The 22,967-nt window shown below is 44.8% G+C and overlaps 1 protein-coding gene and 1 long non-coding RNA gene across 7 annotated transcripts in view; one reads left to right on the forward strand and one right to left on the reverse strand.

Moving 5' to 3' along the window:
* LOC127385015 (uncharacterized) overlaps window positions 1-3,792 on the forward strand; it is a 235,774-nt gene extending 231,982 nt beyond the window's left edge. Inside the window, exons 1-6 of one of the 5 annotated variants that reach the window (XR_007889569.1) lie at window positions 1,009-1,085; window positions 1,195-1,252; window positions 1,419-2,242; window positions 2,385-2,448; window positions 2,558-2,854; window positions 2,971-3,792. This is a non-coding gene — a long non-coding RNA (uncharacterized LOC127385015). Of the gene's footprint in view, window positions 1-1,008; window positions 1,086-1,194; window positions 1,253-1,418; window positions 2,243-2,384; window positions 2,449-2,557; window positions 2,855-2,970 lie in introns of those variants that run through there. The other 4 variants (XR_007889567.1, XR_007889572.1, XR_007889570.1 and 1 more) reach the window with 4 other exon arrangements.
* Window positions 3,793-5,856: 2,064 nt separating this feature from the next.
* Window positions 5,857-22,861, reverse strand: EED (embryonic ectoderm development). 2 transcript variants are annotated; one of them, XM_051620906.1, is made up of 12 exons: window positions 22,707-22,861; window positions 19,820-19,972; window positions 14,505-14,597; window positions 13,536-13,601; window positions 12,719-12,844; window positions 12,519-12,600; window positions 10,905-10,996; window positions 9,853-9,986; window positions 8,652-8,757; window positions 7,714-7,872; window positions 7,194-7,267; window positions 5,857-6,185 (listed from the first exon to the last, which is right to left on the reverse strand). In XM_051620906.1, exons 1-12 carry the CDS (start codon window positions 22,815-22,817, stop codon window positions 6,059-6,061), a joined length of 1,323 nt encoding a protein of 440 aa, XP_051476866.1. In that variant the 5' UTR covers window positions 22,818-22,861; the 3' UTR covers window positions 5,857-6,058. The 2 variants fall into 2 exon arrangements, with proteins under 2 accessions (XP_051476866.1, XP_051476875.1); XM_051620915.1 differs by lacking the exons at window positions 10,905-10,996; window positions 12,519-12,600.
* Window positions 22,862-22,967: the final 106 nt, after the last annotated feature.

Below are 22,967 nucleotides of genomic sequence, written 5' to 3' on the forward strand. Positions count from 1 at the left end.
CCTTCAGGCATCGCAAGCTGCTGGCAAGGGAGAGGAGCGCTGTGCAGCAAGGGCTTGCCAGAGGGCAAGCTGAGGGTGCTCCAGCTGGAGTGCAAGTCTTGACTTGCTGCTGCAGGCAGAGCTGGCCGGGGGGTGAGGGGCGGCAGGGGCTGGGGTGGTTGTGCCCAGGGAGCCCTTCCCCCCAGCCCTCAGCAGGATGGAGCTGCAGGAGCAGCCAGGGCTGCTGGAGGCCCCACTGTGGCCCCAGGGCCTTGGAGCGGAGCTGCCGGGGGTGGGCGCAGACATGGACAAGGTGGTTCTCCCTCCCTCTGCAGAAACACCAGGTGCCCTGTCCTGCAGAGCGTGGCCTTCCCACAGCTGCCCCCACTGCCTTCTGCCATGAGGTGCCAGCCCTTGGATCTGCCCAGAGCAGACGGGGACTGGGGCACTGAAAGATTTCAGCAAGGGGGGCTCTGGCCGCCCCCCCATGTTCCCCAGGGGGGCTCTGGCTGCCCCTGACGTCACAAAGGGGGCTGTGGCTGCCCCTGACGTCACAAAGGGGGTGTGGCTGCCTGCTGGATTATAAAAGGGGGCTCAGGCCCCGGGAGCAGCAGTCCACGAGCAGTGGGCACTGCAGTCTGGCAGCGTCTTGGCAGACTGCAACCGCAGCGGCTGACGCAGCAGGAGCGTTTGTGTTCCCCTTCCTGAGGAGCCAGGATCTCACTGGGATCCACATCCTGGGCCTGTGCTGGTCCCTGGGAGCACCAGAGCCCGTGTCTTAGGGAGGAGCTCTGACAGCACCAAGATGCTGGAACTGGTGATGCTTGGGGTGCAGCTCACCCTGATCACGGCCATCTTTGGGATCAGGGGGCTGCAGGTAGGTGACATGCAGGGCAGCCCGCTGTGCTGTGGTGTGGAGTGGGCCTGGCTGGGCTGGGCTGGTGAGGTGTGGAGTGGCATGGGGGGAGTTGGCGTGGGGCTGGGAGCTGCTCCTGTCTCACCCAGCTGCTCTGCATCCTTGCAGAAGGCATGGGAGAAGCTGAAGGGTAAGAACAGTAAGAAGAGCAAAAAAAGCAAGAGGAGAGCCAGGCTGGAGGAGCAGACTGGTGAGTGGCCCTGGCACTGAGCTCCCCACACGCAGCCAGCACCCCATGGCAGCCCTGAGCCGGGGATGTGCTGGGGGCTGCCAGCCCCTCACTCTGTCTCCTCCCTCAGCAGCCTCTTCCCAGTCAAAAAGAGGAAAGAAGGAACCTCTGCTCACCTGGAAAAGGTGGTGAGTACAGAGGGAATCCCCAGGTCCTGCCCCACACCCTCACCCTGTCCCCTGAACCTTCCTGTTCAGGGCATCCCTGTCCCCCAGGCAATGAGGAGGTGCTGCCCGAGGGCCCTACTGGAGGGGCTGGGGTGCAGTGGGGTCTAATTCTTCTCCCCTTCTGCAGGCCCAGCAGAAAGATGTCCAAGAGGGAGCTGCAGACCCCACAGGCTTCCAGGTGCTCCGTTTCCACCCTGCACAGAAGCCCTGAGATTGGCAGCCATTCCCTGCCCTTGATGACTGCAGAGTCACCAAACAAGGAGCTGCAGGTGCCACTGGAATCCACGGACGTAGCTCCCACCGTGGCCGTTGTACCTGCACCTGAGACCCGTGCCCCGAGCCGCATAATGAGCATCAGCATTTCCACGGACACCTCCCTGCTGGAACTGCTGGTGGAAACCACGGACGAGCAGGTCCCCGGGCAGAGGGAGATGACTCCACAGAGCCCTGCAGATATTCAGAGGGCCCGCAACAGCCCTATACCCATATCCAGACAGACCTGGAATAAGCTCCTGGCAAGCTACAATGAGATGCAGGCGGGACACGAATGGCCCAGGCCGATGCACAATGGGCAAGGGACACTGGGGGCCCCTAGTGGGATCCTCCCTGGAGAGCCCTCCTTCCCCCCCAGCAGGATGGAGGAGCAGGAGCACCAGGAGGTGCTGGAGGAGCAGGAGCACCAGGAGGTGCAGGAGGACAGGCTGCAGCCCCAGGGCCCCAGCCCCAAAAAGTCCAGGAGCAGGCGCCTGCGGGAGGGCTGTGCCCGGCTGTGGCGCTGCCTGAAGGCCTGGGGGAGGCGTTACTGCTGCTGCCTGCCCCCAGCTGTGGAGCAGTGATCCACGTGCCGTGGAGACCTCCCACACCCCCAGCCGGGCTGAGATGCTGCCACTGGTGATGCTTGGGGTGCAGCTCAGCCTGATCGCGGCCAGCTTTGGGATCCAGGGGCTCCAGGTAGGTGACATGCAGTGCAGCCCACTGTACTGTGGTGTGGAGTGGGCCTGGCTGGGCTGGTGAGGTGTGGAGTGGAATGGGGGGAGTTGGCGTGGGGCTGGGAGCTGCTCCTGTCTCACCCAGCTGCTCTGCATCCTTGCAGAAGTCATGGAAGAGGCTGACGAGCAATAAGAGCAAGAGGAGAGCCAGGCTGGAGGAGCAGACTGGTGAGTGGCCCTGGCACTGAGCTCCCCACACGCGGCCGGCTCCCCACGGCAGCCCTGACCCGGGGATGTGATGGGGGCTGCCGGCTGCTCAGTTTGTCTCCTCCCTCAGCAGCTTCTCCCCTCGAGGATGGAGGAGTGAAGGAACCCCGAGAAGCCTGGAGACGGGATGAGTGCTGGGGGAGACCCCTGATCCTGCCCCACACCCTCACCCTGTGCCCTGAACCCTCCCGTTCTGGGCAGCCCTGCCTGCCCCATGGGGAGGGGGTGCTGCCCGAGAGCCCCAACAGAGGGGCCCGGGTGCACTGGGGTCAGTTTTTTCTCCTTCTCTGCAGGGCCACCCTGGAGGTACCAAGCAGACAGCTGCGGACCACCATGGACTCCCCAGACTCCATATCCTCCTTGCCAGGTAGCAGCTCCTCCTCCCTGCTCTCCCTGTCCAGGATGTCAGACAAGGAGCTGCAGCCACCCTGGAGTCCCTGGCCTCCCTGCCAGCCCTGCCTAAGAGCAGCCCCTTTTTCACAGGCTCCCTCCAGGGAAGAGCTCCCTCTGCTCCTGAACAGAGCCCTGGCCTGGAGTGCTGGCAGAGCTGGCAGCACTCCCCTGCTCAGAACCCTGCTGGTCTCCTGAGGCTGTGAAGGGAGGGGCTGGTGGGGGAGTCAGGGACAGCCCTTGGCCAGGACTCCACGCTGGAAGTGCCGGCAGGGATCAAGCAGAAGCAGGTCCCCAGGCATGGAGGGGACAGGGCACAGAGCCCTCTGGATGTGCAGGTGTCCCCCAGCAGCCCTCCAGCCATGGCCTCAAGCACCTGGAAGCATGTCCTGGCATCCTACCATGCCATCCAGGCTGGACACACACGATCCACGCCGATCCACAAGCAGCTGGATGGAGACATGGCCAAGGGGCAAGGGACACTGGGGGCCCCTAGTGGGATCCTCCCTGGAGAGCCCTCCTTCCCCCCCAGCAGGATGGAGGAGCAGGAGCACCAGGAGGTGCTGGAGGAGCAGGAGCACCAGGAGGTGCTGGAGGAGCAGGAGCACCAGGAGGTGCAGGAGGACAGGCTGCAGCCCCAGGGCCCCAGCCCCAAAAAGTCCAGGAGCAGGCGCCTGCGGGAGGGCTGTGCCCGGCTGTGGTGCTGCCTGAAGGCCTGGGGGAGGCGTTACTGCTGCTGCCTGCCCCCAGCTGTGGAGCAGTGATCCACGTGCCGTATGGCTTCAACCACATAAAAGCACGTCTTGAAGCCCTGCCACACTGTCTAGGCTGCCCAGGCAGCTACCGAGTGGCTGTTCAGTGCAGGACTGGGAACGCATCTCAAATGTTTAAAAATTAAATACTTTCTTTGTCAGAGGTTCCTTGGGTTACCCATCCATCCATCCATTCCATGGCCTGAGTGCCCAGACTCTGTGCTTAGGGGGATCTCATCCACATGCACCAAGACCTAAAGGAAAGGTGCCAGGAAGATGGTGGCTCAAGGTGGTGGGTTGCACCCTGAGCACCAACATCAGCGGTTTGGGATGCTGCTGGGGTTTCATGGTTGGTTTTGGGGTGGCATGAAACTTCCAAAAGGGAAATTCTGATTGTTCTGCAGTGATAATTTGAGACTGAGGAAAGATCTGGTACGACAGGAAAGGAGGCCCATGGGCAAGAATGGCTTAAACTGGCTGGAAGTAGGGATAGCAGAGACAGAAGGACTCCTTGCAGGGGAGTGAAGTTTCCGAGATAAGGAACAGCCTCAGTATTGTCTGAGAGGCATCCTGGGAAGTGAACACTCAGGTGCTTATGGTAAAGGGCCACTTTTGGAAGCAGAGCTGGATGGGACACACACCCATTCTGCCCCTTTGCTATATACAGGCCTCAGCTTTGTGCTCCCTCAGTTTTAGGTGGTCCAGAATCCTCTCTGAAAGCTTTTTGCTTGGAGGGGGTCACACCAGACTTTTGCTGAAGAACTTAAGGCACTGGAGCTCTCAAGCTAAGTGGGTGAGCACAGCTTCAGTTTGTGGAAAGGTATATGTTATAATATTAAAGGTTTTGGAAAATATTAAACTCTTCTTTAAATTCTTTTGCAATTATTGTAACTTTACTAGCTCTGCATATTCCAGAAGATGCAGAACAATTTGATTTGTCCCCATTTTTAAATCTAGAACTAGGAAACTCCAGGAAGAAAACACCACAAGTTAATAAATGCACTACTTCTACATTCACTTGAGCTTTACAGATCTGAGTGTTCACAAGGAGGTTTTTTCCCCTAGTGGTGTACATTCAAGACACTATTAATCCTAAAAGCAGATGGGGCTGACTGTTGAAAAGAGAATTTTTTCTTCTCTGGGGCTTGCTCCACCTCTGCTTTTGCAACTTCACATTCTCTAGTTTTTTCCTTCATTAACCCCTTGAATCCATCCAGCTTTCTCAGGGCAAACCTGCTGGAACATTTGTCTGCATTTTAAAAGCCTAGTCTTCAGCACATTCATAAGTTAATACAGAAGTTAAAGCTGACCTCGATTGTGTTAGGCCTCTCTCTAGTCAAGCATCACCCTTCCTTTCCTTCCTCAGAAACAAAGCAGCTCATTTGTCAGAATGTACCACTTTAAATGCCCCCCAAAAAACCCCATGGCTGAAAAATCCCTAGTGCTTTTGTATCCCATTTCACCCTCAGCACTGGACATGGGAAGCCACAGAAGACTCAGTCTGATGGCTGCTGTAAAGCATTTACTAAGGCTAAATAGTTCCAGCCTCCAAGTGTTCTCAAGATACTTCAGCTCAGCTATCAAAGCAGTTTCCTTGGAGCCTGCAGGAAGCCTGAGCACTCCCACTGCCTTTTTGGAGTGCTGTCCCAACCACATCCCTGCCCCCCCGAGTTTTCAGCCTCTGCAAATCCCAAATACTTTCCACAGAATGAACTATGAGGCATTCAGGCCACCACTGTTGCATAAATGCTGGTTCATACCGTGCCAGCAGTTCTGTAGATGCAGTATGTAAATAGTTGAGCTTCACTACACCTCTTCCTCACTCAGGTACACACAGCTACTGTGCCATGTCTTGCACCACTTCCAGAACCACTGACATTTCAACTGGATGCTGACAAGTTACACACAGATTATCACTGTTAATGATGTCTGCCATCTTATCCACACCTCCCCCTTTCATTGTTACCAATTGTACATATCTTAAAACTATATGAAATGGCATTGATTTTAGAATTCATTATTCCTAGGACAAGTAATACAGCAATGAGGCTATTTGTGGATAATGACGCAAGAGGCAATTAAAACACACTTCCAATAACTCTGATATAAGACAATCACAATTTCTAGCAAGTTACTATATATTTATGTGCCAGCTGCATGCCAAACAACAACACAGGCTGTAAGTGAAAACTCAGAGTGGGAAATAATTTAAATGGACAATTCAGAAAACTTTACAAAAATACTTCTTTTTATTAAAAGCAGCAATTTCAAGCAGAACAATAAACAGAATGTAAACATCACTAAGTTCAGCTCCAGTCTGCTGAACCTTCGAGGAAGTCTACACTACATGCATCTACTGTACTAGCAAGTTAACAGACTATATTATAATTTGAAAATATATTTTCTACTTTCACCTAAGAAAAAGTCACCTATCGTAGTCTGTCCCAGCGCCAGATACTGGCATCATCACACACAGCTATAAGGATACTGCTGTCCCTGCTGAAACTGGTTTGTCGAATGGCAGCGACACATTTAGGATGAGTAAGAGTTGTACATCTATAAAGAAAAGTAAAATCATTCAGCTGCAACATTAAATCTGCACTTGCTACTACACTTATTGATGGGACTTAGGAAGAACTGAAGGGCAACAGGATTAAACCCTTCAAGGGTTATTTTGCATTCCACATGTGGACTTGGGGAAGCAGTAATTCCTTGTTCCCCCCACTGCCACTTCTCAGCCACCCAATTTCCCCCAAAGCGTTGACCGAAAGCTTACTGAATCTCATTATTTAGGACTTCAAAATCAATGTTTTTTCCCAGTGGTTAGGAATAAAATCACTGGGTGATTAAAGACTGCAGCACTTTCAGGAAGTTCATACATTAAGGAATACATGTATACACACACACAATTACATAAATTATCTGTAAGTGTATATATAATATATATAGTGTGTAGACAAATATAATGCATATATTATCTACACACACAGTGCATATACATTTTATAAAGAGAATGTATATTACATATATAATATTTTTTTAAATGTAATTGAATGTTTTAATACATATGTGTACATTCTATGATGCTATATAAGGACATGCTGTGAAACTGCCTGGCCACACAGGTGAGTAACTGGGAAGCCATATTGTATTCTCCATATTTTGCTCACAACTAACCTTTAGACTCTCATTACTCTGATCTTTTCACCTATTTCTCCAATTTCATGTGCTATATCCACCTAACACATCTTTTAACTGCTCTGTAAATTTTCCACCTAATTATTTTGTAAGCTCCTTAAGTAACAAACTGCCTTTTATTGTATTTACATATGGTACACAGCACAATCTGACTGGGGCCTCTTGGCACTACTGTAATATTAATAAAAAATCAGTAAAAAATAATAAATGTTAGCCTTCAGGGGCTCAGAATGCTTATTTACCTAGTAGTTAAAATGGAAAGTGACTAGTACTGATAAAGAATCTCTATACTTACTAGTAAAGGAAAAAGTACCCCAAATCCCTGTCTTAACAAAAATAAAATAAATTAGAAAAGTAAATACTCACTTGGCTTTATGAGGATCCTCTATTTCTAAATCCCAAACATAAAGTTTGCCAACCTGATTGCCCAGAGCAAGCATCTTTAAAAGAAAACAGAGGATAAAGAAGTTTTAAAATACAATCTCAAAGAATGAAGTCAGATTTTTATAAAGGTTCTATAGCTGAGAAATTGTGTGTGAATGTTGGAATGTGTGAATGACTTAATGAGTTTGTTGGAGGGGTTACAAATGCTGTAAGATGTGCCTCCTTTCTCCCACTTTATCATCCATCTCTGCAGATGGGCAAGGAAGGTATCAGTAAACACAGCTTGGGTGGAAAATAAGTATTTATTTGGTGGAACTTTTTTCACCAGGCAGAACCCAGAATCAAGCATCTGGAGCTTCTCTAGTTTCATATAAAGCTCCTGGCAGTAAACAACTCTGTTTCTCAAACTTTGCATGAACCAAGATTTTTCTCATGCCCACAAACACAGGATCAATGAAAGCTGCACACCTTCAAATACAGCAAAGTCAAAACTGGCACATACCTTTTGCCAGAAATCCATTGAAAACCTCATGTACCATATATCACACTGGCTGTAGTCAAATCTCCCAAGTATGGTTACATTTGACTCACTGGGCTTGATTTTATCTATATCATCTTCCATTTTGCCAGGTTTCCAGCACACTATGGCATTTTCACAAGACTGGGGTGAAACAATGGAAAAAAAAAAATAGTAATCTATAATTAGAATTTATACTGCACATTCAGTCTAGCTATAATTATAACCAAACATTTCATCTCACAGCTTCTCCAATGACATTAAAAAAAAACATACAACTGAAAATTTCACCTCTGTTCTTAGATCACAGCCACATCTCCAGCCTTACATCACTGGGAGCCTTCTCACAGCCTGGCTGGATAACAGGACTGCAGGAGCCCTCCCTCACCCACTTCAGAGGAAGTCAGCCAGATTTGTTCAAACACTTTCATGCACAGCTCAAATCAACCAGATTTGAGGATTGTTTGCCCTTCAACCAACAGCACCATGTGAGCACCAGTTTCTGGCAACGAGGCAGTTGGACCCCTTAGTTTATTTAGTATCTGCAAGCCAATGTTTTGAGTGGACACAGCATATTAATTGAAGTGACTTCATTATGGGAACCTTAATTGCTCACTGTAGCAGCAGGATCCCTCACCAGTATCTAAATAGTCTTTCTAAGCAGATTCTGCTCAGCTGATATCCCTGTACTTTTAGCAGAGGTACAGCCATAGTAAGAATTTAAAGCAGTAAGTTATATAATAATAAGCAGTATAAGCTGCTTTTCCACACACCCTGACAGCTGACAAAATTCACAACGCACTCCATAAAATCATTTGACACAGAACAATGATTTAAACTAAGACCCAAATGCTAGTAAAACTTCTATTGTTTAAGATCATCAAAACAAGCAAGTAATGCAGCTGGAAAAGCTGCAATGTTACCTTGGAAAGGATTAGATCTCCCAACCATCTTACACAGTCAACATAGTTTCTATGTATGTCTCTTGTAGAAAAGTCAGGAAAATGAATTTTCTGGGAAATAAAAGGCCTATGGAGAAAATTGCCAAGTGAGGTTCAAAGAAACACAGAAGCACAAGTCTAATGGCCAGTTTTAACATACCTCAATGTTAAAAGGACAAGTCTGTCTTTTTTGTTTTAACACGTTTATAACAAAGCAGATTTTTGTATGCTTTTTAAAAAATAATAGTTTGAACAGTCCCTGTTTTCATCCTCCTTACTAATGAAATAACTAGTTTCCCAGGTACAAGACTGTGCAGACAGTGCTGAGTAAAACCACTCCTTCAGATGCTGAACACAGCTCCCATTGACAAATACTTCAAGAACTAATTAAAGCTCAGCTTCCTGCTGCTGCTATCTAAATTGGTAAAAAGAAATGCACACACACACACACTATATAAAAAAATATATAAAAAAGTAATATTTTTTAAAAAGCACACTAAAAATAGTAATTTAATATTTGGTAAGAGGACCAGAAAAAGTAAGTGTATTTTCACAGCAAGTCTCATTGCTGAACATGCTCAGTGTATTTTAGACTCTCCAGTTCTCTCAAAGGTTTAACTGGAAGTTAAGATTAAAAAAAGTTGAGGAACTTCCTAAAGGAGGATTTATCTATCATGTATCTGATTGCTGTGTTTACTTGACAATTTACCATATCTGAGGTCAGATCAGAGAATGATGACAATTAAGGTTACTACTACTGTGTAAACAGTTTTGTCCCCGCCCTAAAGTAAAATAAAAAATACTACAAAAAACTCTTTGCTACATTTAATTACATGGATTTAATTCCCTCCTAGAAATGTTGAGAGGAAGAAAAGCCACTGACATCTTGAAACACAATGAAATACAAGCGTTAATTAAGAATGATAAAGACAATAATTCCAGCCATTTTCTAGTCAAGCAGATAAGAAATAATTAAGACACTTGAATTAAGATATTTGAAATAAAGGTCTCAGAACTTTCAATAAAATCCTACTGAAACAAATTCTGGTAGGACACTGTTCTAGGGAGATTCAGTACCCAGCACAATCCCCAAGAACTCCCAGTCTGGATAGGAACCAACCTGGGCCACTGAAGAGAGCATTCGTGTTTTGCAAAGACAGCCAAGAAGATGAAGACTACATACCTGTTGGTTTTATTTGGGTTGTACTCATAAGACTCTTTGATGGCATTTATCATTCTCTTCGAATTAATTCTCCAGAGTTTGAGAGAGTGATCCATCCCACAGGACATGATTTTTTCACCAAGAAGATCATAATCCTACGTACATAAAATCATTTTGAGAACCCCCAGCCTAAGCTGCATTATATTAACTCAGACTTTATTCCATCATTTCCATCAAAACAGCATTTTCTGTGTAGAGAATGTAACAAAACTGTGTATTTCAAATAGGATAATACTAACAATGTAATCCTGCTCACTGCAAAGAAACACAGGATCTTTATAATTATATTTACTCTCTCGAAAGAAAGAGAGGTGTATTCAACAGCACTGACAGACAATGAATCTGCACCTAGTTCTCCCCCCTCAGTAAATTCCCTAGTCTTCATTTTAGGGAGCAACTTTAGCAGAATTCCAGGGCTACAACATGGGTGATGACTGTTTAGAACTACAAAAGAATCACAGAGTGCCAGGTTTCATAGAGCTGCATCCCTCACCTTTCAGCTCACACAACAGGAAGGGAAACAGTTCTTAAGAGCAGAGTATTAAAAAGACAATATTCTACTTGATATCTGCTGGGTACCAGTGTCTGTTCACAGCCACTGAAAAGCAGCATCACTCACCTGGAATAACTTCTTTCCTTCCCTACTATGTCTTTCAAGGTTTATTTGCTCTTGCTGCTTTGGCTTGATAAGACCTCAAGAACTTCAGAAGTGGGACCATCAAGGAAACATTTTACTCAGTCTAGCCCCACTGAGCTCTATTTTATTTACTTCTAGGCTGTACTGTGTGAAAACTACCTGCTGAAACATACAGAAAGTGAACACCTGTCCTGTATATTGAGAGGTGACCTTATCTTTAAACTTGTCTAACCCCTTAAAACAGTATTTATGCACTTCAGGTATTTTTTAAGTAGGTATTATATCAATAAAAGTGCACAAGAGGATAAAAAGTTGCACAGTGTAGACTTACTACCCTTTGCAAAACTAAATCACTGCCCCACAGTCTTCCACTTACTGCACTTAACACCTCATCCCTGTGCCCTTCTACTCCTCCAAATATTGCAACCAGCGTGTCTGTCTGGATGTTCCACAGTCTCAATGCATGATCTATAAAGAACAAATAAAATTACATGCTGCTTTTTATATGCACATATGAATAATATATTTCAGCTTAACCACTTTCAATAACAGGTGCTCATGTAAACATCAAAAAGGCACTTAGTTTTCCTCACTTGTTAGAAACAATGGAACTGCAGAAACTAAAATTGCCATTAGGACTAAACTATTGTTAGGGTAATTCTGTGGTGGAGAAACTGTGCCCACCCCCTCCCCTGGGACAGCTGCTAACAAAAATATACTTGGATCTTAAGATCATCTGAAAAACAAGGAGTCTGAGAAGCAAACAAGTATGCTTTTATTTGGTCTTTTGCGTACCAAAGATGCTAGAATTCCTTTCAGCCATTAGTATTCAGAGAAGTTTTGATTTTCCATTTCACTCTTTTAACCTTAAAAATGTTATTGCTATGAACCACAGACTGCAGGGATGGGAGAAATTGTTTCTATAAACAATATGTATTCTGAAGCCAATCAGACTAATCCACTTGTTTAAAGAAAGCTTTAACAATTTCTAATGAAGAGCCTCTACTGTATTTTCCTTTTGGATTCCACAAGTAGGCTGCACTGAATTACAGCAACACCAACTGGAAGACCACACAGTCCCAAATATTCTCTTTTTTCCTACTCATTTCTCAGCCAAGCAGTTCTGAGACCTCAGTATTCTCCTGCCACCTCATGGCTTCTCAGAGATAGTGCCTGGTCCAGAGATTGCACTTTAAAACTTGCAGTACTATGGTGGATGTCAGAAGGTTATTAAAAAGGGAAACTAAAAATGTACAGGACTCAAGAAATTCAGTGTTACAGGTCCACAGCACAAACTTGACAGCTGCAAGAATCAGAGAGGTTCCCAACTCCTGTTCTCATATAGCTTCATCAGTAATACCAGACACACTCAACTCTACAGTCCCTTTATGTGAACGTTTCCATCTTGAGCACTCCTGAAGGCTTGCTCTTGGGAAGTAGATCAAGTATCCCCTTTCTTAACAAAACAGTCAGGATTAGGAAGCTGTGACTGTTTGTATGTTCTGGACAAGCCCATAAAGCACCACACCAAAAACTCACTTCTCCCTTCACTAGTACGCTTTTCACACCAATTAAAGCTGGAGCTGCTCCTGAGCGACAGCCAGCGGGAGTTTTCCCAATGGACACACTGGTGAACGCTCTCTGCGACATCAGGACATCCCCACTAGATGGGGACAGAATTCCACAACAGAAAAAGCTTCAACACAGCTGTTAGGAGAGCAGCTCAAACGCTCATCTTCTCCCCTCACAGTAGCACTGTTCGGTCCCGTTGCACCACACCCCTCTTAGTGGAGTTATGTTTATTGTAGGCCATGGATTTCACATGTACAAGATTTATAGTCATAAAAGAGCAAGATTTGCTCTAGACTTTCAAGGTAAACTTGCTCAGTGCCATTCATAAAAAATTCACTGAGGTTTTGGCCATTTTTGAGACGAAAATCCAATCCAAAGTGTCCTGATTCATACAAAAACAAAAGAGGTTTTTCCTCACCTTTGCTTACAGATAAAAGGAGATTTGGATCTCTTGGATGGAATTTCAGTTCATTGATTGCATTTCCATGGCCCACGTAGTGCTGGGATAGAATTCAGAGACCAAGTTATCATTCCCCTTCATGTTTACATGTATTTAGAAGACATAAATTTCATGTCTTACTGAAATGCAAGCTGCACCTCCAAGTTCTGAGCACTCACCTTTATGCACTGCATTGTAATAGGATTAATTATCCTAATAATACCCCTGGACCCTGCCACAGCCAGAAGAGGATGGCTGGTATTGCTGTCATATGTCCACGCACATGTATAGAAATTCTCATCTGCCTACACCTTACGTTAAGGAACACAGAATAACCAGTTGTTTTTTTAAAACAATGTGGGTTTGATGAAGCAAACTTGTTGCTATTTCATACAAGTGCTCTGGAGTCTCTGCTGGACCCAGTGAGAAAAACATCTGCAAATACAAGCAACATCACCTTTCTATAGATACCAGGTTTCCCCACTTCTGTTCCCTAACATACCAGGAACACCTTCTCTCACTTTCCAGCCTCTTGCTCCAAAACATCTAAAGGCTGGGAATAAAATAAGGATGAAGAACGAGTTCTCAAGCTACAAACTTGTATACTGCAAATGATCAACACAAGTTACTGCCACTTCAGAGCAAGAAACTTAGTTCTTAGGTTTAAAAGCCAGTTTCAATTAGCAGGGAAGCTGAGGCCAGTGTAAAGCAGAGAATGTGAAACACGACACAAATACTAGTGTTGGGAAGATTACACTGATGGAGAATCAGTTTTTAAATGTTTTTATACAGCATGTTCCACAAGTCGGCATTTTTAATATTTGTGTCAACAGGGGGGACTCTAGGATGTAGGAAAGAGGCAAGACTGTCACCTAACATAAGGAATATGCCACGTGAGCAAAGTATGAAATCACAGACAAGACCTTCATGCTCCAAAGCTTCTTCATCTTTGAGAAAGAGGAAGCAAACAAGCAGCTTTTTAACTTAAAAGGATACGTCAGCATCCACATATGACTGCAACAAACGGATTTCTCCTTGGGAATGACATTCATACAAAGTAACCTGGAGGAAAAAAAAAAAAAAGGAGGGGGAGAGACTGCTGCATGTGATAATTTCAAAGGAAATAACATAAACTTGGGTACTGACTTCCTAATGGTGAGAGGTAGTGTGTCCTTATGGTTTAGATCACATCCATCATCTGTTTGTTTCCAACAGGGGGAAATGGTTTGATAGAAGAGTGCTCACACCAGTCTCAGTAAAGCACCACTCCAGGACTTATCAACAGTCCTTCCCAGACATTAAAATCTGTTATTTGAATTGTCTTAGTAAGATTAAGATCTATTAGAAATTAGTTACTGCCACCATCTCTAACATTACTCTGTTTTTTAATGAGCATCGACACCTTGTTTAATCTTAGTTGAGCACTTTTGGTAACTGCCAGGTGGAAAAAAGCTGGAAATGAAAAGCTTCTTGTTTATTCACAACACTTCCACAGAATGCACTTGAGAAGTTATTTTACAGACTGAAATTACCCAATTCGTTGTTCAGAAAAAGCCTATAAATTCACTCCACACAGGCCACTGAGTTAGCTGCTGAGCTGTGTGGCATCTCTGCAGACACTTCTCATCCTATTTTAGAGCATATGACCTTTTGGAAACAATAACATCTATGAAGGGTAATTTTAGTGCAAAGATACATTTATGCACCTCTCTTCCTTATCCCATGTTCATATTCCCGAAGGATTTTTACCATACAGGCTAATCCCCAAATAGCTAACATGTGACTTCATAAAACAATCCAGACGATGCAACTCTCCCAGGTAAGAGATGCTTTGTCCTTCAGGAATAAAGCTTTCTATATGAAATATCTGTGTCCATACCAAACACAGGCAAAGGGATTGGTTGAAAAAGAAGAATGCAAGCAGAACCACAAGGAAAAGCTCATGGTTAAAAACAGATTACTCACCCTGTTGCTGCCTACGGTGGCAAAAACAAGAGGATCACCTTCTTTACTGTGCCAGTTAAACTGGACTCCAAACAAAGGCTGACCATGGTCCTCCTGTAGATGTAAAGAAAGATTAGAGACAAAAAAAGATAAAACCCAGATTCATATTATTTCTGTGAAATTTAGCTGTGGTGATAAACAGTTTAATTGATGTTTTCCTCATAGAACTAGTAGGTGTGCACCCAGTATAATTTCAGATAGTGAGCAATTAAAAAGAGCAGTTCTGTAACCTTACATTTTAACTTGGCTGTCTTAAAGCAGAATTCCCAGCCAAGCTTTAAAAAAAGTGAAGGGGAAGAAGTGTTATCTCACAGTTATGGCCAAAAACTCGCAGAACTTCTGAGTTATATTTGCAGCTCTACTACTTTGTTTTGCCATTTTCAACAAGGCATCTAAGGCCATCTATATGCATTTTATTCTGTCAAAATTATTTCCACACAAGGATTTACAACTTCACAAAGAAGAATTATATTGGTATAAGGGTGGAGAGGGCAACATTGAACTATTGCAGCACAGTTAGGTCTTGCAGTCCTATCACAGACACAAACTCTCTAGCATGTCACAATGCTGCTGCAAAGTCTGTGTCTACAAGGAGTTTTCAGATCCTGTTCACAAACAGTTACCAGAGAAGAGCCAAGTATTATTTTTACACAGCCTACATCAGTTCAACAGAGGAAAAAAAAAAAAAGAAAAAAGAAGCAGATATGTTTATGAATTGTGATGAATATGGTGGTGCTTGTTAATAATTGATAACAGTATTTTGGCCTCTCCTGACAGGATGTTTTCAGTAAGAATAATGTTCGTTAAAGTGCCTCCCCACAGGGGACTGTCTGGGACAGGGCAGGCAGGCAGGAAGTGTCTCATGAGGGCTGTTAAGCAGCCTTCAAATGGCAGCACTTCAGAGGCAGCAGGAGAAATATTAGCCCTGGCAGCTCTGGCGTTTCCAAGAACCAAAGAATAAATCCTAGGAGGGGGTGTGGGTGGGGAATCCAACACTACTCAGGAAAAGAAAAGTAAGGAAGTCTGGAAGAATTTAAAACAGTATTTACTGAAAAAGGCAGTATCTGTTATTAACAGACCTAGAAGAGCTAGAAAGAAAAAGAAGGGAGAACATCTTTCGGAAATGAAGGCCTTCCTGCACTTCTTAAGTATAGGCAACAACTTTTAAAGCTGTATACAGATTAAAAAGAACTGTTTGAAGTTTCACACAAAGTATTACCCATTATAACATGAAACAGCAGACCAGTGGCTTTATGTGAAGAGGGATATGGGATATTTGCAAAGGGAAAAGTAGCAAGGTTATTAGTGGCCCCAGGACAGAAGAAAAAGCAGGTATTCAGCATCTGTGAAGCATTATAGTTTAACTAGAGATGAAGAATGAGGACAACTGCATGCTATAAAACTGCATACACAAGGCCAAGATTTTTGGTGTTCAGTAAGGTTATGAATTTTACTTTCTAGGTTTTGGGGTTTTTTGAGTGTATTTAAATAATTCTTGAAGATAATGGCTGAAAGGTCAAGTACAGAATACTTCAAAGAAGGATTTCCACTAATTAGTTGGTTTCAAGTTTCTGCATGGAAGAGCTCATGCTGGTGAACACTGAGGGCATTTGATGTACTGTATGAAGATAACACAGGTAAAATGGGTGGGTCCCCACTGCTTTATTACAGAGAAATTTTACCAGGTTTTGCATCCATTTTTCTGGAGTAACTTTGTGCTCTGACATGCATAGTTTTTCTGATAAATTTAGTTACAACGGGAAAAGTGAAAAGATGTTTCCCCCCCCCCTCAAGATAAAATATTTTTCCAGCACAGGTTCCAATAAATTTGTGATTTTCTAGGTAGGACCCAGACTCTGTGATATGTAATCAGTACAGACATACACCAGAGGGCTGTACTGCTGGTATATTTCTGTATTTGAGCACATACTTAAAGTATTTAGTAAACTTTTTCAAAGACAACCTACTTCCCTGGGAAAAAATTCTCTGCAAGATAAATGTCTTTTGATCACTTACATCATCTGCACTACAACCTCCAGGAGCCTGATCATACATATCACAGTTTCTGTTCAATGGATGAAGGAGTCATGCAGAGGCTCTTGCAGGAAGTCACCAGGATATCTGAGGAAGTTATGCTCGTGGCATTTAAACTACCATCATCCTCAGTGGTCAGAGATAGCACAGAGATATTCTGATAATACTTGTCTGCTCTAATTTTTCTCCTAAGTGCTAAATAATGAAGCAGGTTTTTAAAAACATCACACTTTTAGGTGCTGCACGTTGTGGTTAACCTGAGATGACAAGTATGTCACACAAATCTGACCACTGGTTTGTACAGACAGAAGAGTGACCCAGATGCTGGTCCAAAGGCAGAACCGTGAAAAGCCATCTTCACCCTGATATGAATAAAGGGCACAAAATCCATAGCATTCAGGTTCTTCATGCACCCAGAGAAAGGTGTAAGAGGAGAAAATACACCTACAGTTGTTACAAAAGCAAATAAATAAATACTCAGTGGCTCTTACTCTCTCAATGCCAACTCAAGTTCAGTCAGAGTATAAGACGAGACCTGGTTTTAGACTGAAGGCAGTGAGGTGAATACTGTGCCAACACAAAAAATAATGCCCTGCAGCTACATGAACACATTTCAACATGCTGTCACTGCATTGCCAGCAGGGAACCAGCTGACCACACATGCACTTCCAGCTCCCAGAAGGGGAAGAAAGCCACTATTGGCAGTGGTTTTAGTTACCTCACCTTTACACATCAACAAGTTAGAATCTTGCATGTGGTTGGTTGCAGGGGACAGTGAGTAGACACTGAGAGACAACATGGGACTGCTAAGAGCCCCTGGGCCCCACCCTGAGCAAGTGCAAAGGGCAGAGCAAGTAACAGCACTGTTCTAGCACATCAAGGCAAAATATACACAGTTCTTTGCTGAGAGATCTATAAGCAAAATATGTGGATGTATGTGAGGATGTGCTGAATAATCTCATTTATAAGCTACATTTTCATTCAGCCCACAGAGAGCAAAGATTTTTTTAGTATAACTTACAGTAACTTAGTACTGCAAAAAGAGAAAAACAGGTTTTTATTTCCTGTAATTTTCAAAGTTATATTTTTGATTTCCTGATGCTTAAGATTTCACCCAAAATAACTTCCATGGTAGTGCTTAAAAAGCATATTTACCAAACACTGAGTTTTTCAGGCTGAATCATAACCATTTAATTTTCAAAGACAACAGCAATTGCTGTATTTCTTTGCTTCTTTGAGGGAAAAAAGTAAAAAGCAAAGTAATAGGGAAAAACAAGAGTAGAAAAGTAGACAAACATGTAATTTGTAAATCACTACATAATATTAAAATTAATTTTCATGTCTTTAAATAATATTAACACCTCATTAACTTCAGTATAAGCACTGTAAAGCATAGGTCAAAGACACAAACTAGGGGATATATGATGTGACATCCTAAGAGACACAAGTGTCTTTCTGAGCCCATATATGACATCAAATTGTTAAGATTTTATCTCCACAGTGTCTGCCAAATTAATATGGTAGAACAGGAAAAAAAAGAGAGGCCCCTCACATGTGGAGTAAAACAGTTACCAAATTTGCTGCTATCTAGTCTTTGTATTAACATGCAGGTTTATTATTATTAGTATTCATTTCAGTTTAAAAAGAGACACGGATAAAAAAAGATAATAAAGATAAGCCACTAAGCTGACATGCTACATTTACTCCCTCACAGCTTGATTCCACTTGCACAGGAATCTGTTCCCAGGCCTGGATCCAAATCCACAGAAGTCAGGGATTGTTTAACTGCATAGGGTCACCCTATAGTGGTGCCTGGGCTGGAGTCAGGGTGAGGCTTTGTTCTGTTTTCCCAGAAGTCACTTGAAAAGTACTAACTACTTCGGAATACTTGGTCTTTAGACAGAAAACAAATACTCTGAGCAGAAGTGGGAACCTGTTAAATGTTTGGGTGTGGAAAGGCCTGTGCCTGTGTTTGAAGCATGACTTGAAGCCACAAAAAGCACCACCTGTGGGGGCGGTTCACGCGACTGAGAGAACGGCTGCCTGCTTAGGTGGAAATGAAAGAGCTTCCCTTCCTCCTACACCCTGAGAAGACCAGAGAGAAGGGGGGTTTTGAGCTATAAAAATTAAGATCAACTTGTTTCCCAGACATTTTTGTCAGTCTAACTTCCAATGGCTGTTTCTCCAGTGGCAAAGCTCGTTTCGGAGGTTTCCAGGCTCCAAACCTCTCATCCCCTCCTGCTCAGATACCCCAGCATTGCAGTGGCTGATTGTGAAGCCCAAGTTCAGAAACAGCTACATCAGCTCAACAGGTGCATGTGGGGGAGTGGCAAAAACCTCTTACAGCAATTCTGCAGAAAATATCCACTGTGAAGTTGCAACATGAAGTTTAGCAAAACTCCTACCTTGTTCCAATCTTTCCTTTATTTAGAAATCTTATAAAAATCAAATCAAATGACAAATTTACAGTTTTTGTCACTTAAGTATCCCACAAACAGCTGGGAAGTAAAAGAACAACATCCTGACAGTGTAAAAGAATCAAAGAGAAAATGCATTCAGTTCACCATAGTCTGTCACCAGTGCAAAAAAAAAAAACCCACAGTAATACCGAAAACCACAAGAACAGAGTAAAGACTCAAATGCACATCCCTTATAACCATGAGGCATCATGTGGGAAAGATGACCTAGATCAGGTGTGAACACATAATCACAACACTTACGATAAATTAATCAAATTGCACTGTACGTCATTGATGACAACTGCCAGAGGACAGAAAACACCTGATTTGATAAATGTGAGGAAAAGGCTACTCCAAGATTGTTGGGCTGTTGTGTTTTGGTTTTTTTTCCAAAATATGTTTGAACAGGTAGAAAAATCTGTACAGGTTCTGTGCTTTGTATCAAGTTGTTGCAGGTTTTGTTTTATTTGAATTTGTTTATCCAGTCTCTTTTACTCAAGCCACTACAGCTTCCATGAAATTCATCACATATTGCACAGAACTTGGCAAACCTGTACTAAAAATGGGTTAATGGCAGCACTACCTTCTGTTTCCTATTTCTCAGTATCCTTTTTCTTCCAAACTTCAGCTTTTCCAAATAAGAGAAGTACTTTCTTCAAATGAGCATGGAACATAATTTTATACAGATACGCAAAAATATCTATCCTGACAGTGTCTTGCAGTCAACATTACTGCCAGCAAGCAGTACCCAGCATTCCCATGCTGAAGCTTACACATACCTACCTTGAGGCTATTTACACATTTGAAGGAATATTTGCACTTCTTTGACTTCCATTTTCCTTTCCCCCAGCTTTTCCTCCCCGGTGCATTAGGAGTGTTGGTTGGTGTGTCAGGGCGTTCAGTGTTAGTTCCACTTTCAATACTAACGGCATCATCCTGAAAATGTTCAAATTACACAGAATGTAATCAAGACATCATTAATGGCTCTATCAAGTCAACTAACTTTGTAGTCCTTGGCCTTTCCACTTTTTCTTCTCTTCCATAAGAACAGAAGTTCTCAAAGGATTTGGTGTTATTTAGATTCATGTGTTTAAGTATCTATTACTAACATAATAGCCTTCCTCCCTAGAAACAGAACATGAGCCACATGAGGACCAACCCAAGAAGGACAGACATGAACTGTGATCTAGGGAAGTTTCTTCAGAATGCCGGTAGCTGCTCTTCAGAAAAGGTCTGAAGATAAAGTAGTTTCTTTCTGTAGAAAACATCTTTGACCTAGATGAAATTAGTACTTCTGAGATACTGAAGGAAGGGTTATTTGTGTCAAAACACTACACTTAGAACGGTTAAGATTCTTGGTATGACTGAGACTTCTGGGCACCCTCAGCAACATCAGGCACAGCACAGCTCTGCAATGACAGGACTACTGCTAGGAAAGGAAGTCCAACCTCTCCCTCCTGCTCCTTCCAACAGATACTTTCTTCAACTAAAAGCTAAGTCAAAACAAAGCAAAACAAAAAAGCCAACAGTAATATGAGCTTGTTGTCTGATCAGCTAACTAACCCAACTGTCCATCCCTCCAACCAGCAGCAGCCAGAGCTCAGGCAACGATGGGGAGAACCGAAAAAAAAAAAAAAAAAAAAGGGGTGCACAAAACAACCCACTCAGCTTTGGACAATTAACAGAAACTACAATTTCCTATGTAGTCTGGCTGCAGGACAATACTCAAAAGGACATTTCTATTCCCTGCATCACCCACCACAGGGCACGTCAACTTCAGCTGCATCATCTCTGGCAACCCTGTCCTTCCATACCAGTGAGTCCAGCTTGCTCAAAACCAGCTTGTTTGTTTTGTTGGTTTTTCTCAAGGTAGTTTGCTCACTTCCATCAGAGCAGGATGGAAGAATCTCCACCCAAGGCCATGGGATTTCTAGATCTGAACTAAGAAGACAGAAGCAGACAACCACCTGTCACTGGAGGAGATGAAGTATAACATGAAGCTGCACAAGGGACTCCACTAGGAATATGGAATAAGGTCAACTACAAGGATTAATACACCAGTTCTCAGCAAACGTTTATTCTTTGTCCCAGTTTCATATCTGTACCATCAGAAGCCAGTAGAGATGTACTAATCTTTGGTTGCCCAACAACTCTGAAAATCAGGACATCAAGAGGACTAAAGGAGGAAAGACACACAAGATTGTAAATGAACTGCCCAAACCTGGAGTCATTCCCTTCACATTGTACCCCTAAAAGAGCCAACCCTCCCCAAATAAGCCAGTTTCTTCACCTTTACCCTAAAAGATTTTAGAGCTTGCCAAATTCTTGTCCCCCAAGCACCCCTGCTAGCCAGAGTCAAAACACTTCACAAGACTGAAGATTCCTCTGGACTAGTCAGATAACATCAACAAAAGAGCAGCAGGTACAAGGTACAATGATAAAACTGCAACTCAACTGACAAGTCTGCACCCAGATACTTGCGGAACAAAACACACCCTTCTTCCAAATCAATACTATCATGCAAAATTTTAAACAGAATCCCAGCCTCTCAGGAGTAGTGGAGTCCACAAACTCTTGAAAAGGGAGTCCTTTCACCACTGAGACAGGTCACATTTTCAATAACCAGACAGCCCATGTGGCACTGACAGCCTACAACAGGCACCAAGGCAAACACCAATGCCCTTGCCCCCAAATTACACTTGGATTCACAGATGCTGCTGAGCAGTAAAAAAAAAATAACCCAGTAATAGTGGTATGAAGCACCTTGAACCTGCCTGTTGCCTCACAGCAACACTTCCAGAGGTTGTGGGGGACGTGGTCCAGATCCCTCACTTTCTGGAGAAGTGCTCCAATCAGAAGAAAAACACACACTGCTTAAAACTAATACCCAAACACCACCATCCCCCATTAAGTAACGACATAAAAGACCACCAGATATCTCAGAATAAGTTTGCCTTTCAAGTATCAAGCTGTGTATACTATGTCAACCATATTACCTTTGTTCTGAACACTAGATTGTAGCCTAACTTAGAGATTACAGTCCTCGGTGCCGGCTGCCTCCTCCTGCTGACAGGAGCTTATCAGCACTAGCTCCTACTCCTCATTCACCAAAGGGCCGCGCACATATATTTACGCTGCATCTTCCCCTGCAACGTGACAGTGAAGACACGCTACGCAAAACCGCAAGAAAGACGGAAAACGTTGCTGTTTTGCGAAAAAGAAAAAAAAAAAAAAAAAGCCCCCCACCACAAGTCTGACATCTTGAAGCGGACTTGGGAGTCAGAGCCGCTGAAAGACCTCGGGCCTCAAATTCTCCCTCTCCCACGCGGAGGAACAGCGAGTGTCTCCCTCCCCCAGACCCAGGCTGGTCTCTCCCAGCGGGACCCCCTCTGGCGAGGGGCAGCCGCCGGGCCGGGCCGGGCCGGGCCGGGCCGGGGGGGCCTGGCCCCCTCCTCTTCCCCTTCCCCTTCCCCCCCAGCCCCTCTCCCGCCCGGGACGCGCCCCGGCAGCACCGCACAGGGCCCCCCAGCCCAGCGTGCCCGGCAGGTCCCCCCAGAGCGGCCTGGCGAGCGGCCCCCGCCTCAGCGCTCCGAGGCCCCGCGGCCGCCCCTCCCCCCGGCTCCAGCCCACCCCCCCTCCCCCCCGCCGCCTCTCCCCGGCCCGGCCTCACGTTCTCATCGCCGGACAGGTCCCCGGGGTTACTGTTCTCGTCGCTGCTCAGCTTCTGCTTCTTGGCCGGCATCTCCGCCGCCGCCGCGGGGGCTTCTCCCCGCTCCGACATCTTCCTCCCCGCCCGCCGCGCGGCCGCCAAGCGCGGCCCGGGGGTCGCGACGCCTGCCGTAAAGCAGCGCCGAGGCCGCGCGGCGGGGAGCGGGCCTGCCCGGCGCCCCGGGGGCCGGGCCCTGCGGCCCTGGGTGGGCCCTGCGGCCTT

This window comes from Apus apus, chromosome 1, assembly GCF_020740795.1.
Source record: "Apus apus isolate bApuApu2 chromosome 1, bApuApu2.pri.cur, whole genome shotgun sequence".
Classification (NCBI taxonomy): Eukaryota; Metazoa; Chordata; class Aves; order Apodiformes; family Apodidae; genus Apus; species Apus apus.